The sequence below is a fragment of the Hemicordylus capensis genome, chromosome 7 (genome assembly GCF_027244095.1).
Source record: "Hemicordylus capensis ecotype Gifberg chromosome 7, rHemCap1.1.pri, whole genome shotgun sequence".
NCBI classification, from domain to species: domain Eukaryota; kingdom Metazoa; phylum Chordata; class Lepidosauria; order Squamata; family Cordylidae; genus Hemicordylus; species Hemicordylus capensis.
In genome coordinates, this window is record NC_069663.1 from 19,556,921 (window position 1) to 19,575,741 (window position 18,821).

Below are 18,821 nucleotides of genomic sequence, written 5' to 3' on the forward strand. Positions count from 1 at the left end.
GTCTTGTAGTAGCAAGCATGACTTGTCCCCTTAGCTTAGCAGGGTCCATCGTGGTTGCATATGAAAAGGAGACTAGAAGTGTGAGCACTGGGAGAGATTCCCCTTAAGGGATGGAGCCGCTCTGGGAAGAGCAGAAGGTTTCAAGTTCCCTCCCTGGCTTCTCCAAGGTAGGGCTGAGAGAGACTCCTGCCTGCAACCTTGGAGAAGCTGCTGCCAGTCGGTGAAGACAACACTGAGCTAGATAGACCAATGGTCTGACTCAGTATATGAGGCTTCCAATTTTCCTATGTTCCACCACATGTGAACTAATATCTATGAGTAGAGTAAAATATATTTGTCTTATGTTTAAACCCACCCTCATTTGTTTCAGCATACAGGGATACTCACAACAACCAGTGGGTGTCCTCCAGTCTGAGACAGCAGCTCCTGCTCCCTGGCAGGTATCTGCATAATTCTTCAATGCATTACACAGTAAGCTCTTGAGGCCATCATTAAAGCAAAGGTCATAAACACAGTTGTCCAGAAAGATCTTGGGGTCAATCACGGCATGGCACTGGCTGAATGGGCCATTTCCTCCTTTGCTGATCCAGCCACAGAATGGCTCAGCTTCATACTTCTTGGCTTTCTCAGATGGGCAGCTTTTGCATTCCCCTTTGCAGTCATCCCAGCAGGACATGTCACCATCCTCCACCTTCCAGCTTCTCCCAAACTCCACAGGACCGGGGGCCAAACTCCCATCAAGAATGGTGAAATCGTCATTTGGGTCTCCATTGTAGTTGCCACAAAGGCCGCAGATGCTCTCTGAAAAGCTGCTGGAGATCTTCACCACCAGGTAGCTGTACCAGTCAAAGGAGACTCTCAGTGAGAAGTCAGTCTCAATAATGACAGAGCTCCCACTCTGGTAGACCTTCAATTTCCCCTCATGCAGAGAGATGGGCAGCTGGGACTTCTGGTTATTATTCACCTGCAAGAGAAGTTAAACACAGCCCAAAGAATAAGGAGAATGGTATTCTATGCTCTGCTGAAGGAGATATATGTAGAGAGGAGGGATGTTTGTAATGGCCTATCACTAAAAAATTATAAACATTATCTCTCATCTATATAGGCTTATTTTCTACATCTGTGCCCAAAGAAGTGTACAAGTTTAAATATGGCTGCTTTTTCTGCTTTTCCCTGTGGTTCCTGCTTTCATAATATGGTGTTGTTTCCTGTATGTGCCACTTTGGGGGCATGTTGTAGAAGGCAATCGACAAAATTTTAAAATAAAATTAAACAAAATCAAATACGGCATCATGTGCTCGTACCAAAGTAGTCCAGGAGTGGTGGTTCTCTGTATGAAGATGGAGATGGAAGGAATTTTGAAATGCAATGCATCTTGGCATACATTCAGTGAAAGAGGGCATGGAGTAGATTCAGAGGACACTACTCTCAGGAAAGAGGGAAATGGGAAGCTTGGGGAACTGAGGGAGAGAGAAGCACATTGGTCTTACCCTCACAAGTCCAATCTCATTTCTGACCACAGTAATAGTGATGTCATAGACTCTGATTGTCACAAAATGAATGTAAGAAACTTGGGTATTGCCCCTGTTCTCATTCTTGGCCTCAATGCTGAAGGAAGGAAGAGTCTGATCCTGAGTGCAAGTCTTGGCAATAGTGTAGGTGCAGGTGCCCATGAAGTCAAAGTTCCTCCCGTCGAAGGTGTGATAATGTGGGTCTCCCTGAGCCCAGCAGGTGGATTCAGACTCCGGAACGCACACTGGCTGACTGTTTCTGATCTCACACTTCTCCTTCTTCCTGCACTGGGTCCATCTGCATGGGGGCCCTGCTTCACCTAGAATGGGACAATTGCCATGTCATTAAAAGTAGAAGAGCAGTCAGAAACCCGTGGAGGGTATGTGTGGGCAGAAATTAGTCCTTTCAAAGTACAACTGCTTGACTATCTGGTTGGGAAGTTCATGCTTCCATTTGGTAATAGTTTAGGGTAGTTACTGCACAGAGAGATGCATATCCCATTAAAGCAGGTGTGTGAATGGCCACCTGCCTGGTTGCCTGTGATGGGTAGGAATTGTTACAGGTGGCCAGGCAGGGACACTTTCTAAAAATTGGTTCTTGAACATGAAAAATGACCACAACAGGTATGGGAAGGCAGGTCAGTAGCAATGCTGTGAAACTTTTTGCAAGGCAGAATCAAGCCGAACAAATCAATCTAAAACCAGACAGAACTGACAAAAGGACAAAGCTGAGGTAAATGTGACCTGCTGTGTATGAAAACCTGTGTTGTCCTTGGCTAGGAGCGTTCTGGCTCCAGCTGATGGAACCAAAACCTTACTAGCAATTGGTTCAGCTGCTGAGGTGTGAGAGGATGAACATTCAAAGTACAGCTCAGGAGGGGTTTTTTTTTTGTTTTTTTTTAAAAACCTATCAGCACACAAAGCCGTTTGCAAAGACAGGGCTGTGTGCTGGAGTGGGGATCTGTGCAGCAGAGAAGGACACACAGCACTACTGCAGTACTGATCAGCCAAGAGATTCTGTCAATGTCACACACATATGGTTGTGCCAATGGCTGCCTTCAGACGTAACTTGGAATCACGGGTCCAATGGCCCCGTGGTTCTGCTCCCCTCCCCCCACTTTCACATGCGAATTTGGATGTTTAGGAGAGTTCCCTCTCTGCAGGTTAAAACCGAGATGAGATATGCAAATAAGTATACTTACGCTTGGAGCAAAGGGCTACTGAACCATAGCCATCATACTGTGAGACTCCAAGGATGGAGAGCCCAAATTGAGTGCTGGGGTGTTCGAAGGAGAGGGCACTAGCTGTGTTGCCCAGGCTGTGTTCAGCCCAAGAATATTCTGTGCCAGGGACTGGCCTCCACTGGATGTTTCCAATGGCTTTCTTCTCTAAAGTTATCCCACTGGATTCTGAGGTTTTGGCTATGATGATAGCATAATTATCAAATGAAATTGTTCCATCAATGTGGTATGACACACAATAACTTGTAATGGCTGGGATATTGATGAGGAAGGGGTCATAGGATTCACTTCCTTTTGTGGCACCAGCAAAGAAGAAAAGAACTTGGATTCCAGCATCAGCAGAGATGTAAAGTGGCTGACCACTCTGCATGTCTAACTGGATAACTTGCCCAGCCACCACGTTACGGGAAAGTTGTGTGTTTCCAGGTTGGTATTTGATTGAAGTGTCTTGAGAGGCAATGACATAAACAATGTCTACGTTGGAAGATTGAAAGGATAGTGAAGGTACAATGAAGGTGGTTCCCCAGCTGGAAACTGGCAGGAGCTGTTCAACAACATGATCGCAGCTTGTGACCTTAAAAGCACAGCTGTGCCCACTCAAGACAGCCACAGGGTTGTCTGATTCAACCTTGGTGCCGGATAAATCAGCTGAACTTTGCAGCTGGATTGTTTGGAAGGCCTTGAGGTTAACAACAAGCCTGCTCCCTGCATGGTAATCTTGCCCTTTGAATCTCACAGCCCCTTTCAGGAGAATATCGACTTTAGTGGGACTTTCATATGCTATAACTGCAAATTCCTTGAATGTATCTGACCAGTCTCCAACTGGAGTTACCACATAATATGATGTGCCCAACTGTTGGACCGGGTACACCACAGTGACACCAGTCGTCTGCCATTTGTAGTTGCGGGCAAAGACAGAGATGTTTTTGTCAGCTTGGATCTGCACAGTTCCCTCAAAGATATTGGTCCCCACCATTTCTATGGTGGTTGAAAGCTTGACGGACACTGTCTGTCCCTCATTGACAGAAATTATTTTCTGGTACAATGGCTTGTTCACTTTCACTGTAACGGTTGTTGCAGGATGATACCCCGTGATAAGCAGATCAAATTTAGGATTACGTTGAGTTTTCCAGCTGTTACATAGGAAGGCTGTTACAAATTCCTTCCCAGGGGAACTTTCAACATAAGTGCCTAAAATAAAAAAATAAAAAATAAAAAGATATTTAGGGAAGAGCACATATCATAATGCTTTTATATGCATATGTGATGTAATGATACTTGGAATATTCTCTTGAAACCTGACTAAATTTACTAGAGGGAGTTCTATTGAAATGTAGTAGCCATTTAGACTGCTCTCGGACTATTGATAAATTTCTTAAACCTGGGACATGACAGAAAATGAAAAGTCAAGTGATCAAAATCCTGGTGCACCTTAGCCCCATTCAGTCATGAAAAATTGTGCACTGTAGCTGTGTACAGGGACATAAAGGTTGAGGAAGTTCTGCCCCTGCCCCATCACTCACTGCTTCTCCCTGCCACTCATGCTTACAGTGGAATTTGTCTGAAGAGGGAAGAGCTCTAAACATGATCAAGCACCTCTGTAATCATCAGCAGTGAGGAGAGGCGGTGAGTGATGAGGTGGGAGCAAGAATTCCCTCCCTTCATGCCACTGTACATGGCTACAGCAGTGCAATTTTCCACATTTGAATGGGCTCATCTCTGTAGAAAGGCAAAGGTGCTTGAAGCTTCAACAGTGTGGAGAGAGAAAATGTTCTTTTCATCAGCTGAGAACTTGGAAGCATCAAATGATACTGATATCTTGTAGACTCCGGATGCAGAAAAGAGAGCATTTCTTCATGCAGTACTGTATATAATTTAAGTTTCTTTAAATTTAAAGAATGTGCATCTACAGGATATGCTCATGGTCACTAGCAAAGACAACCTTTTAAGAGGATGAGACAGATCCATGGAGGATGGTTCTTTCAGTGGCATGATAGTTCAATGGAACATCCAGAAATAATGTACCTCTGAACACTAGAGGATGGGGACCTGAATGGGGGATGTCTACCCTCTTGATGCACTGCCACTAAGGGGAAAAAATTGTTGGACTACATGGTCCTTTGGTCTCATCCAGCAGGTCAGTTCTTAAACTTGCTAGGTGTCAACCCAAGCATAAGTTGCTTTTATTCATGGGAGCATCACAAATTTTGGCACATATGAATTAGGAAAAACTGTTTCTTAGTGAAAACTTGGTGAAATTTACCCCATCTCCATATTCTCTAGATGAATATGGATGGGGTAAATTTCACCAAGTTTTCACCAAGAAACAGTTTTAGTTTAGATGTGCACAAAATTAATTTTACAATTCATTTTAAATTTGAATTGCATTCTGAAAATTCATTTTGAATTTGAATCAAATGTGAATCTGGCCCAAAAATTTGATTAAGATTTGAATCAAATTTGAATTGATTTGGCCCTGTTTTGATGTTTTAAAAAACCAGTCAGGGGGCTTGAATGGTTTTTAAAAGGTGCCAAGTGCCTCCCAAATCTAATCTGAATCGAATTTCAAAAAAATTATGTGAATTTGAATCGAATTGCCCTTTTAAGGGGTGATTAGAGTCAAATTCAAATTGCTCGAATCACCCAGATTCAAGTCAAATTGATTTGAATTCGAATTGATTCACATATCCCTAGTAGGTTTACTCAGGTCATTCACTTGGTTTAAGCCTCAGGAGCCCTGGTAAAAAAAAGTTGGCAACCCAAGCTTGCATTCTCATCCAGAACATTGAAAGCTGTGTACTAAAAGTTTGTGGGATATAAAATCTAGAGAAGGAAAAAGAGCACATAAAATATAACAATTGACCTATAGTTCATAATGCTACCTCCACTAATGACCATGGAGCAATTTGACAAGTATTCAGAATCAGTCCAGGAAACCATGAAACCAATAAGGACCTACTCTATGCTAGTTAATCTGCAACCTCTCCCTCCAATTCATCTCTGCTCTGGAAGCTGTAAGGGAAGCTACAGGCTCTTACTTTATGTCTCCCCTTCTGTTTATTCTGCAGAATAACAGTGTACATTCTGTAGTATCTGTACCCTTCATCCACCTTTGCTAGAATGAAGACCAAGAATGTGACTCAGAATCACAAGAACCCAACCATATCACTTCCAGGGCTCTTATGTTGCACCACACCCACTAGGGGTATGGACAAGACCAACTGGACCAGTTCAGTTCAAGTCTGAACCAAACCTGAACTGGACCAGGCCAGTTTGGTTCTGCACCCCTTGAACCCCTCGGTTCAGGGAGGTTGGCAATTAAAAATTTTAAAAAACTTTTTTTAACTCTGAGAAGTCCGGGAGGCTTCTTTGAAGTCATGGGGAGGTGGTGTCTATGGAGTTTCCCCTCCCCCTGCTGGCCTTCATTATGGTAAAAATCACCCAGACTGGGTAATCTTCAGCCTTTTGAGGGCCTGCCTTGCATAGTGGCAGCCATTTTGGAGGTTGCCACACATGTACAATGAGCTTCTGCATGGCCTGGGTCAAGACAAGGATCCCTCTCCCCCACCCCATGCCGTCCTCCGTTATGGTAAAAAATCACCCAGTCCGGGCAGTCTTTGGCCCATTCAGGGCCTGTGCTGCATGACCCAGCCATGCAGAGGCCCATTGGGCATGTGCAGCATGTGCAGCGGCCTCCAAAATGGCCACTGCCATGTAGGGCAGGTACTGAATGGGCTGAAAACTGCCTACCTGGTGACCATGAACTAATTTTGATTAGATACTTGGGAAAGGGATATACTGTACTTTTTGTTTGGTCTCAAGAAGGACAAAATACCATATTTTCCTGGTAGTAAAGGAGGGCAAGACTGGCATAGTTATGATGTTTCATGCTTGCTTGCTTGCTTGCTTTGTTTGTTTGTAGGCCTAGGCATGTGTTAGAGCAGCCTGCAATACATGGATCTAAGTCAGGTACCTACAGTCATGCCCTGTAGGGATGTGCACTAATCTATTTTTTTGATTCAATTTGTATCCAAATCGAATCACCCCTGATTTGTTTTGGGTCAATTTCTTTTCTCCACAAATCACCCGAATCAGGTAGATTCGGGTACAAATAATTTTGTACCCAAATCAATTTGCACTTCCTTAATGCCCTGGACAGTTTTGCAAAAGGAATTTTGCCATGGTCTAAAAGCAGAGCAAATCCCTGTTCCATCAAAATTCCCAGTTGTTCCGCATAGAGATGTCCAAGGATGATCTCTCTGTAGGGGTGGCCTCCACTCATGAGGGACTGCAACCTTACTCCTTACTTTCTCCCCAAGAACATGCACTTGCAAACAGGACCAACCCGGATGCCCTTCAATATCAAACTCACCACACAGGAGGGCCAGCCAGGCCGAGAACACCAGAGGACTCATTGCCATGGCTGCAAAAGAGTAGAAGAAAGAAGTTCAGCTAAGCTCAAGATCCAGAGGTTTCCCCCAGCCCCTTCAACACACACCGTTCCTCCCCTTCCAGAGCTTGGATTATAATACAGGAGTTCTGGCTCAAAGGCCCCCTCACCTGGACCACCAAGTTGTAACCACCGGGGCACATTTCATTGAGCCTTCAGAAAATTCAGTTGGGTGGGGTGGGGTGGGCTCACCCAGTCTTTCTACTAAGTTATCCCAGAACATGGTGGGAGACGGAATGGAATGGGACAGATGAAGTGGCCATGGGGCAGCTCTTTTGGCTGAGAGTGTTGCTCTGCTGTCTTGGTGTGAAGCCCACAGGGACAGCAGAGGTGCGCTTAGGTAATTTTGGAGCTTGGACCTAAAGGCCTTTGGAGACCCCCTCCCCCGCTGGAGGCTCCCTGCTCCAAGTTAAGCATCATCCCCCTATACACACACCATGACAAACACAGCATTTTTAACACGTGGGGTATATTTATGCAAATACGCAGTAGCAGAAACATTTCAACATACAACTTCACGTATTCTCATTTCTTTCCCCACTCGCCCCTCTGTCTCTAAAGCACCTGGCATAGGTCACAATAGCACTCGGCCACCTGGCACAGTGCAGGCCAGCAGCAACTTCACCACCCAGGACAGTCTAAAGAGGATTTAGAGGTCCCCAGGGGGTGTGGAAGCCCTGGACTTTGGCTCCAAAGTTCAAGAGTAAGAGCACCACTGAGGTACAGAGGTGGTTTCAGAGATCAGCAGCAAGGCCTTTTGAGCACGCTGGCTCTTAGCTAAGGGTGTATACAAAACCGCCTGGCCCGGTTGGGTTCAAGTTAGAACCAAACCCTAACTGGACTGGGCCAGCTTGGTTCCCACCCCCGCCACACACACACCCCAGCCTCCCTGTTTGGTTCAGTTCGGGCAGGGGTTGTCGAGGTTCTTTCTTTCTTTCTTTCTTTTTTAAAAAAATCCCTTTTGTTTTAGTTTACCCCCTCTGGGAGGCTTCTCTAAAGTGGCCATTTTGGGGGAGAAGCCCCCCAGAGGGGGTAAGATTTTTTAAAGGGTGGGTTTTTGGGGTTTTTTTTAAAGGAATGGCTTGACAAACCCCCAAACGGGGTGTTTGTGTTCAGTCCAGGATCAAGCCAAACTGGGGGTAAGTTTTTTTAAAACGTATTTTTTAAAAAATGGCTCAGCAAACCAGGGGTTGAGCCAAACCTGTGGTGGTTCGATATCGAACCGGTTCAGATTTGAACCTGTTTGCACATCCCTGCTCTTAGCAGACTATTCTGACCCCTGATTTCTGTCCTGTATCTCAGACTGCAGAAGAGAATCCAGGTGGCTCCCTGAATACTATATTTTTTTCAGCGAAGGCAGGAAAGCAGAATCTCCTTGATCTCTAAATGACCAGCTTTCCCGATCTGAGACTGCTAAAGTGTAGTGATAACTCAAGTTAATTAAGATAAAAAAATATTAACTTTAATTTTGTATTATTTCTTTCAAAAGAGCATGTCTAAGTTGAAATTAGAAGTTCCATATGACCTGTGTGGCTGTCAAGGTCATCATCCTAAAAGGACCTTCCCTGGGTGCTCCTACTTCCTGAGTTGGGGTGGGTGTTATACAGCAGCTGAAATTCCCTGAAAACCTTTCCCAGTGGTTTACTGTGAAAGAACTTTCTGGCTTCTTATGCCAGTTTCTAATCTAATTCGTCCACTCTTACAATTTTCTGTTCCTTCCAATGTTTTATTACAAGTCATTTTGGGAATGGGCCATAATGCTTTGTACACTGATCAGATCAGAGAGCAAGAGAGAGAAAACAGAGGTTGCATTTCTCCCCTCCAGACAAACAGAAAGAAGCCAGCAGAAGATCAGACTTACCAACAGCAGCCAGCCAGACTACCTGCTCTCTAACCAAATGCCCAGTTTCTAATCAACACAATCAACATACTCTAATCTACATGGGGCTGCCTTTGTACGTAGTCCGGAAATTACAATTGGTACAGAATGCGGCAGCCAGATTGGCCTCTGGGACAACATGAAGGGACCATATAACACCAGTTTTGGAAGAACTGCACTGATTGCCAATATATTTCCGGGTGAAATGTGCTGGTTATTACCTATAAAGTCCTTAATGACTTAAGACCAGGCTATTTAAGAGACTGCCTCTTCTGTCATGAACCCACTCGCCTTTTATAATCTTCTGGAGAGGTCCGGTTGCGGTTGCCACCAGCTCATCTGGTGGAGACTCAGGATCGGGCTTTCTCTGTGGCGGCCCCAGGGCTTTGGAATATGCTCCCTGCTGAACTAAGAGCATCTCCTTTTCTGTTTTTAGGAATACCCTCAAGACATTCCTGTTCTCGCAGGCTTTTAATTAGAATTTTAATAATTTTAATAATTTGTTTTATATTGTTTTTTATCGTGTTTTATGTATTTTAACCTGTGATTTTAATGTTGGGATTTGTACACCACCTAGAGATTTACATATAAGGTGGTATAAAAATATGATAAATAAAATAAATAAACATTTTTGCTGAACAGCTGGATACCACTCTCTGCCCACATTGGGTAACCACTGCTTAGCCTGGGCGTCCATCCTAGCAAGCAAAATATGTTTTTAATAGAGATCACTTCATTAATCCTTGCCCAGTGGACATATTATTGTTGCAGATACTGGCCACAATCCAGAGAAAAACCTGCTTAGCAAACAGAAAAACCTCTGCATAGCAAACCGATTAAAAAAACTATTTTCCTTCCAACAGAATTCTTTCCATCTCTAATACATGCACCACACCCACATGGAAAGCCACTTCTGCAATTATTTGAAAAGCAATTTGGACTCAGAAATCCATGCATATATGAATTTGAATACAATGAATATTTATATACCGCTTTTCAACAAAAGTTCCCAAAGCTGCCCACAATTGGCTCCATCTCTCACCAGCCTTGGCTGCACCCATCACCGGAGCTGCCACTACTCCAAGGAGATTCTCCCTACCAAATTTCATACTGATAGACCAAATCATTAATTCTATAAAATATATAATTTTCTAACTATAGAAGTCTTGGGGTGGGGTGGGAACAGTTCAGTCTAATGTATACAGTCACTGTATAATTGCTGTATAATATGATTGCTCACATTATAAATGCCCCCTGTTCAAGTCAAGGAACATGTGACGTGCAGGTTACTTTTCTTTCTCCATATTAAGGCTTATCTAGGTTAGGAGTGAATGAACATTTGAAGCAGAACAGCATGCTCAGTTCAGCAAACACCCCTTTCTGAATGTTGATGAGCGGAACTGAGGTAGGCACAACCCTCTTCAAGCAGACTCGGAACTTGCTTCTGCTCATACATTCCCAAGTCTCTCAATCCCCAGTGCCAAAAGCCCTTACTGAGGCTGCAGTGAGGGCTCTCACAGAACGCAGAAAACATCTTTTTCCCCACTCCCACTGGTGGTTATGGGATTTAACTATAATTGAAAACTGTATTTGACTATATTTTGAAAACTATAATTTGACTATAATTGAAAAGCCAATAGGCCCACAAATGGATCTGGCAACAAGTTGCAGGACTTTTTTTTAAAAAAAGAAATTATATTCTATGCATCAATCCTATCCCAGGAGGAAGCCCTGCAGCAGGCCTGGAGCTTTCCCAGACAGTAGGCTTTACTGTGGGTTTGCTATCAGGCTTTACTGGAAGTTCAAAGTTGCCCCCAAAACCTGATGCAACAAGTGGATTTTTTTTTTTTTAACCTTGATATAAATCGGGCAACATTCTACATTCTAGGAAAGGATATTTAGATGCCATGACATGTCTATACCTACAAAGATTAGAATTGTTTGGGCCATGTTTTTCCCCATGATGCTCTATGGATGTGAAAGCTGGACTTTGAAGAAGCAAGATAGAAAAAGTATTGATGCTTTTGAACTTTGGTGCTGGAGAAGACTTTTGAGGATACCATGGACAGTCAGGAAAACAAACAAATGCATCATAGAACCAATCAATCCAGAATTTTCACTTGAGGCACAAATGACCAGGCTCAAACTATCATACTTTGGACACATTATGCGAAGACCCAGCTCCCGTGAGAAGTCCATAATGCTGGGAAAATTGAAGGAAAGAGAAGAAGAGGACGACCAGCAGCAAGGTTGATGGACTCGATTAAGACAGCAATGAATGGACCACTGAGCGACCTTAAAGGCCGAGTTGAAGACAGATCATGCTGGAGAGAATCCATCTATGTGGCCGCTAAGAGTAGACACCGACTTGAAAGCACTTAATCAATCAATCAATCAATCAATCCAACATTCTAATGCTCAATGAAAAACCCAAATTGTGTGTGAAGTACTCCCTGATAGCTTGCAGGGACTTTGGCCGATATGTGAAATTACACATTCCTAAAAGCCAGGTGTGACAAACTTCCTGGAATCACTGGTCAATCAAGTTGAATATGCACACAAGCGCCCATGCTCATCTGAGAGCCTACCCATCCAGCCGTGTAGGAGGATATCTTCTGCATCCCAGTGCCTGGTAAGCCTTGCTTCTTGACAAGCTTACCAAGCAATGGTAAGTAGCGATGGTAAGTTCACTCCTTCAGCATGTGACACCATTTTAGATTTCCCAGGTGCCCTGACCCCTTGGCTGCAATCAGAGTATCTGGGAAGTCACAAGGGATCATCCACTGGAGCACGAGGCTGCTGCCCACCATCTCCCGGTAATCTTGCCACGGAGCAGGGTCCGTGGGGGAGCTTTACCAGGTTTCCCAGGTCCAGGAAAATTCCATTGGGTACCATTATGAGGAAAGAGCAGCATGCCAATGGGTTCCAAGACACCATCAGAGGGCCCAGCAGAGGGTTTCATCTGTGTGGGGGCCCTGCTACCTAGTGCACCCTGCACTATGGGGTCCTTGGTTCCAGGGTTGTGGTACTTATAGTCAAGTCTTGGTATCTGTAGTGGGGAAAAGATACTTTGCTTGTTTGTGGGGGCACAAACTCAGCATAGCCATTGGTTCTTCTACTGCCATCTCCACCATCTGGTCCCCTCCACGCTCCTTTTCTAAGGGTTTTTGCTTTGGGGAAAGAGCAAGGGGAAATTGAGGGAAGAGGGAAGGGTAGCATGTACTCCACAGATGCCTGCATCATCTTTTGCAGCCAGGATCTTGGGACTCAAGTCCCAGGTTTCTGGAAAGAAATATGTTCTGGGACTTTGGAAAGTTGGGTTGGAACACCAGAAAATATCAGAGCAATTTCAGGGCATGCAGCCAGCCACCTGTTTGCTCATTTCTACACTAGCCCAACATAGAGAGGGGAGGGGAAAAAATCACTTACCTGTCTGAAAGCCTCTGGCTCGTTCAGTGCTTGGAGTAACTGGGCTTATATAGGGTCTGTGTTACGCAAGCCACCCTGAATATTTGGGAAAGGATGGGAAAGAAATCTTCCGTTGCAGTTATAAAACTTGAAGAGAAACCAGAGTAACAAGAAAGCACTTTGCATAACTTCCTGTCAGGAAAAGCTGATAACAGTATTTGTTAACACAATCTTAGAGTATAACTATATAGACATTATAGAACAATAATATGCAAATCCTCCATTTTGTATATAACTCATTCTAGTTATGTGGACTAAGGGTGGAGGCAGAAAGGATCAGAGTAGTCTTCAAAAACTGGAAGAAAATTATTCAACTATTGATCACAGGATTTTATTATTGCTTATCAAATTGCATGAAAATATTTCCATAAGTGTGTGTTTAGATTCTACTGGCAATCTAACTAATTTGGTTCCAACTAAGAAAGGTGTGCAACAAGAATGTGTCCTGGCCCCCTTTCTATTTAATGTCTATGTCAATGATCTAATTAAGCGTCTAGAGAACCCTGATATCCATGCTTCAAAATTGGCTTATAAGAAGATCTCAATCTTGATGTATGCAGATGATGCGGTTATTCTATCTCAAACCAGGGTTGGGCTTAAGAGCGCCTTAGATGTCCTTGCTCAGTATTGCAAAGAGGAACATCTTGAGATTAATTACTCTAAGTCAAAAATCCTATGCCTTAAGAACAGAGTTAAGCAATTCATTTGGTCTCTGAATGGACATCGCTTAGAGCAAGTAAAACAAATAAAGTATTTGGGGGTGATTTTCCAACAAAATGGTGGGAAATTCGCACACATAAAAATTGTAGCTGAATCGACAAAATGGCTCATAATTTCATAAATTTCGCTGGGCATTTACAAGAGCAAGGTCCAATGCTCTTCCTTCTGCGCTATTAGCTGGGAGATACCAGGGTCTCTTTTTGGAGGAATGCCAATGCAGTTGTTGCTCTGGGGAAATAGAAATGATAACTGGTGAGAAGTTCAGTGGGGGGGGGCAGAACTACCCCAGTTTCTTGGAGGGGACCCCTCTCCTCTTGGAGGGGAGATCACTGGAGGCTTAAGGTGAGTCTGTCATATTTTATTTATTTACTAATACGCAAGCTGAGATTCAGGTAGAGGCAGCAGCAGTGCACTCCACTAAGTCAGCAATAGATCACATCAGATTCCCGTTAAGCAGTCCTGCTTCTGCATGAGCAGAAGGTGCTTCAATTCCCAGCATGCTCCTTCCCAGTTTCTTCATCCAGTCTTTCTCCTTGTATCACCCGGGCAGCGTGCTTGTCTCAAGCTGCTGCTGCTGCTCCTCCTTCTCCTGCTCTCCCTCCCCCCCACACACAGTTTAGCTCAGCCCCCTCCCATCATGTATCACTTTACCAAACTCTGATGCTTTCCCCATTCAGAACACTCTGGATCAGGTGTGCAACTATAGACCGGACAGGTGGTATGGTGGCACATGGGCCGCTGATGCCGGAGGGGCTGCCTGGTGCAGCCTCCCACTCCCTTGATGGACATGGGACCTACTTGTCTTTCTGCCCCCCTCACTTTACTCACCCCCCCATGGGCAGCAGCCTGCCTCCCGTTGCCAGGTCACAATGTGGTCTAATCACATCAGCCCACCAGCACTTATTCTCATTGGGATGGGGTAGTATGCTCATGCCGGTGCTGGTGGCATCAAGGACTGTGCCATGGCCTGGCCAAGGGAGGCAGGATGGCCATATGGTGGGTGAGTGGCAGCTGAGTGATTGAGTGGTGCGCACAGTGGGTGGGCATGGGCCGTGAAGGCAGTGGCAGGTGGGGTCCAACTCAAATCTCACCCAAAGCTGTCCTCACTGTTGCTCTGTCATTGCTTTAGAGGGATCTCTTGAGATAGGAGCATGTCCTGTGCTATAAGCCAGTGATTGGCCCAAGAAAGGTCAGTCTTTGTACTGATCTTGTTGGCCAGCCTTTGTGACCCCTATCTCATAGCAATGGCTCTTTTAGTTTATGCCCACTTCTGTATATTTCCTGAATCTCTAGGCACAGTGATCAACTGCAGGACTTAATATGGGGCTCTGTGGGTCTCCATGAGGGTGATCATAGACTTCAAGTGCAGAGAGGGCCAGAGGAGGCCAGGCCCCCTTCTTTTGTGATGGACCCCTTAGCTACTGTGTTTGGAAGGCTATAGTAGTGCATGATTTGGCCAAAATCGGGGAGAAATCAGGGGTTTCCTTAATTAAGGGAATTAAGGTATTTCCTTAAGGGCCCCATATAATTTGTGCATTGTTCATGTGTAATCCATATTTAGCCACAAGGAACTAGATTAGGGATTGAGTTACTCAGAGCTCGGATGTGTTCTGTGGAAGGGCCAGTCTTGTTCCAAATGCCATCACTTTTATTGTTCAAACTTATTCAAACTCTGCTCTGAGGTCAATATTTGCTTTTACATGTATCCATTACTTAGTGTTAAACAAACATTACACAGAAGCATTTTACATGGTTATTTTTAGGAATGAGCGAAATCGATTCCGGCACAAAATGATTTGTACCCAAATCTACCTGTTTGGGGCAATTTGTGGACAAAACAAATTGCCCCTGTATCTGATTAGGTGGTTATAGATTGGAAAGAAAAGTTTCAGTACACTGGTGTTGATTGTTCATGCTCATGGATGCACTTCTGAGTCAGGATGCATCCACCACTCTGTAGGGATGTGCAAACCGGTTTGACGTTGAACTGATTCAGTTTGAAGGCTCAGGGGTCGAGCCCGGACTGAACCACCCTGGCTTTTTGGGTCATGACCCAGGCCATGCAGAGGCCCAATGCACATGCACGGCAGCCTCCAAAATGGCTGTTGAGAGGGGGAAAGGCCAGGGATGGGCTGAAGAACATGCAAACCAGGCACGTTTTGGCATAAGGAGGGGGCATAACCCCCCCCCCAGCCTCGAAGAAGCCCCCCTGAGGGGGTAAGAACTAAAAAAAATTTCTCCCCCAAATGGTTCATGAACCCCCCTGAACTGAACCAGGGGAGGGTTTCAATTGGGGGCAAAACTGAACTGGCCCAGTCCAGGTCGTGTTCAGTTCACACTCGATCTGAACTGCACCAGCCAGTTTTGTGCACACCCCTACCACTCCAGTCTCAAATTAAATTTCATTTTCTACTGCTCTGGAGGGAGAGGCTGAAACTCGAAGATGTATAGTGAAGATTTGTTAAAAGCACTCCACAAATCTCCCAAAAGGAAACATTATGCCACTTAGGGAAGTGCATTTGGAGGCAGTGTGTATAGAGCTCGCTTTTGTCACTTTATGGAAAGTACTGGTCTATGAGATTCATTTTATTTTTTAAAGCTTTTGTTTAAATCCTGCCGACTCCAGTGACATTATGTACAATTATTTCCATTATTTAAGGATGCCAGATCAGCCGCTGAGAAACTTCTTATGTCTTGCATAGGAGTTGCATAGAAGCAAAAATTCCAGTGGGTGCAGCTTTTCCTCCTAGAATGCTTGCTAGAACCCCCCCTGGTATGCAGTTCAAAAGTATACCTGGTTTCTGGGCCTGGCGTGCCTTCTGAACCCACATTTTCATATGACAAATCCTGGAAGATATGGCCCAGTATCAAACACATAGACCAGAGTGAAAGTCTGTGTGTGGAGATGGGTGGAGGAAAGTGAGATAATGTTATCAAACTTGTAAAAAGGAGACTGTTTCCATAGAACCAAGCAATTCACCAGCTGTGAAATAGCCATGTAACACATGCCTAGCTATTCAATCTGCTTCAGTCTCTCTGTAATTATGGGGCTATTCACATGTGCAGACAAAACAAAACTGGACTAAGGAAGCCCAGACTGGTTTTGCCTGTACATGAGAACTGCTGGGAGCCACGCAGATCCTGGCAGCAGCACGGTGGTAAACCCTGTAAACAGCCCCGGCTAAGAGCCTTAAGGTTAAGGGCGTGAGCATGCTCTTACCCCTGGCTAACTGATCATGTGTCAGTGCCGTGCAGCTCCATGTGGCACCTACACATGAGAAGCCTCCCAGCTTGCGTGGGGAGGCTCCCCATAATGCACCATGCCGCCTAGCCCCCAAACCTTCTGGCTGCCAGTAGCAGCCAGTGAACGTCTGGGTGAGTGACCCACTAGCCCAGTCAGAAGACAAGGATCATCTGTGGCGGAGGTAAGCGTTTTAAGGCTTCTTCCCCTGCAGCATGGAGCCCTTTCTTCCTGATTGTGAGAACATAAGAACAGCCCTGCTGGATCAGGACCAAGGCCTATCTAGTCCAGCATCCTATTCCGCACAGTGGCCCACCAGATGCCTCTGGGGAGCCCATATGCAAGAAGTGAGGGCATGCCCTCTCTCCTGCTGTTACTGCTCTGCAACTGGTATCGAGAGGCATCGTGTCTCTGAGGCTGGAGGTGGCCTATAGCCACCAGACTAGTCGCCCTTGATAGACCCATGCTTTTGTCTAAGCCACTTTTAAAGCCATCCAAGCTGGTGGCTAAGCCCACATCCCATGGCAAAGAATTCCATAGGTTAATTATGCACTGTGTGGAAAAAATACTTCCTCTTGTTGGTCCTAAATTTCCTAACCTTCAGTTTCATAGGATGACCCCTGGATCTAGTGTTGGGAGAGAAGGAGAAAAAATTCTCTCTATCCACTCTCTCCACTCCATGCATAATGTTATACACCTCAATCATGTATCCCCTTAGTCACCTCCTTTCCAAAGAAAAGAGTCCCAGATGCTGTAGCCTCATAAGGAAGGTTCTCCAGGCCCCTGATCATCTTGATTGCCCTCGTCTGCACCTTTTCCATTTCTACAATCACCTTCTTAAGACACGGTGACCAAAACTACGCAGTACTCCAGATGTGTCCTCACCATAGATTTGTATAAAGGCACTATAATATTAGTATTTTTAATTTCAATCTCCTTCCTAATGATCCCCTAGCATGGAATTGGCCTTTTCCACAGCTGCCTTGCACTGAGTCGACACTTTCAACACACTGTTGTCCACCATGACCCCAAGAACTCTTTCCTGGTCAGTAACTAAAAGTTCAGATCCCATCAGTGTATATGTGAAGTTGGGTGTTTTTGCCCCAATATGCATCACTTTATACTTGCTTACATTGAACCACATTTGCCATTTTGTTGCCCACTCCCCATTTGTAGAGATCCTTTTGGAGTTCCTCACAATCTGTTGTGGATTTCACTACCCTAAATAGTTTAGTGTCATCGGCAAATTTGGCCACTTAACTGCTTACCCCAGTTTCTAGATCATTTAGAACAAGTTAAAGAACACTAGTCCCAGTACAGATCCCTGGGGGACCCCACTTCCTAATTCCCTCTATTATGCCAACTGTCCATTTATTCCTACCCTCTGTTTCCTATCCTTCAACCAGGTACCGATCCACACATGAACTTGTCCCCTTATCCCATGACTGCTAAGTTCTGTATACTCAAGTACCTTTGGTGGGGAACTTTGCCGAAAGCTTTTTGGAAGTCCAAGTATACTATGTCAACTGGATCACCTTTATCCACATGCCTGTTGACACAAAGAACTCCAAAAGGTTAGTGAGGCAAGACTTGCCCTGGCAGAAGCCACGCTGGTTCTCCTTCAGCAAGTCCTTTTCTTCTATATGTTTAACAATTTTGTCCTTAAGTATGCTTTCCATCAATTTACCTGGCACTGAAACTAAGCTAACCGGCCTGCAATTTCCCAGATTCCCCCCTGGATCTCTTTTTGAAAATTAGAGTTACATTGGCTACTTCCCAGTCCTCTGCTACAGAGCCTGATTGTAGGGACAAGTTACATGTTTTTGCTAGGAGATCAGAAATTTCACATTTGAGTTCCTTCAGAATTCTTGGATGGATGCCATCTGGCCCTGGTGACTTGTTAATGTTTAGTTTTTCAAGATAGTAGAACATCTTCCCTTGTCACCTCAAATTGGCCCAGTTCCTCAGCCTCTAAATCTGAGAAGCTCAATTCCATAGAGAGTATATGGGATACACTGAGCAAGGAGACACCTTTAAAAGTGGTGATTCTCTTGTATATAGCAGGGAGAGAGCAACTGGCCCTATCCAGCCCCAGCACAGCATCACTCCAGTGGCTGTTGCTGTTATCTGCCTTATGTTTCTTTTTAGAATGTGAGCCCTTTGGGGACAGGGAGCCATTTTATTTATGTATTATTTATTTTTCTATGTAAACCACTTTGAGAATTTTGGTTGAAGAGCGGTATATAAATATCCGCAATAGTAGTAGCATCCTCTGCCATGAAGACAGATGCAAAGAACTCATTCAGCTTCT

General features: G+C 44.7%; 1 protein-coding gene across 1 annotated transcript in view; it reads right to left on the minus strand.

Annotated features, from left to right (window-relative positions):
• Positions 1–18,821, minus strand: part of LOC128332816 (IgGFc-binding protein-like) — a 78,604-nt gene that overhangs the window by 31,092 nt on the left and 28,691 nt on the right. Inside the window, exons 22-24 of the mRNA XM_053267577.1 lie at positions 7,125–7,175; positions 1,491–1,831; positions 469–964 (exon numbers count right to left, since the gene is read on the minus strand). Of these exons, the coding sequence (XP_053123552.1) occupies positions 469–964; positions 1,491–1,831; positions 7,125–7,175 (888 nt within the window). The remainder of the gene's footprint in view (positions 1–468; positions 965–1,490; positions 1,832–7,124; positions 7,176–18,821) is intronic.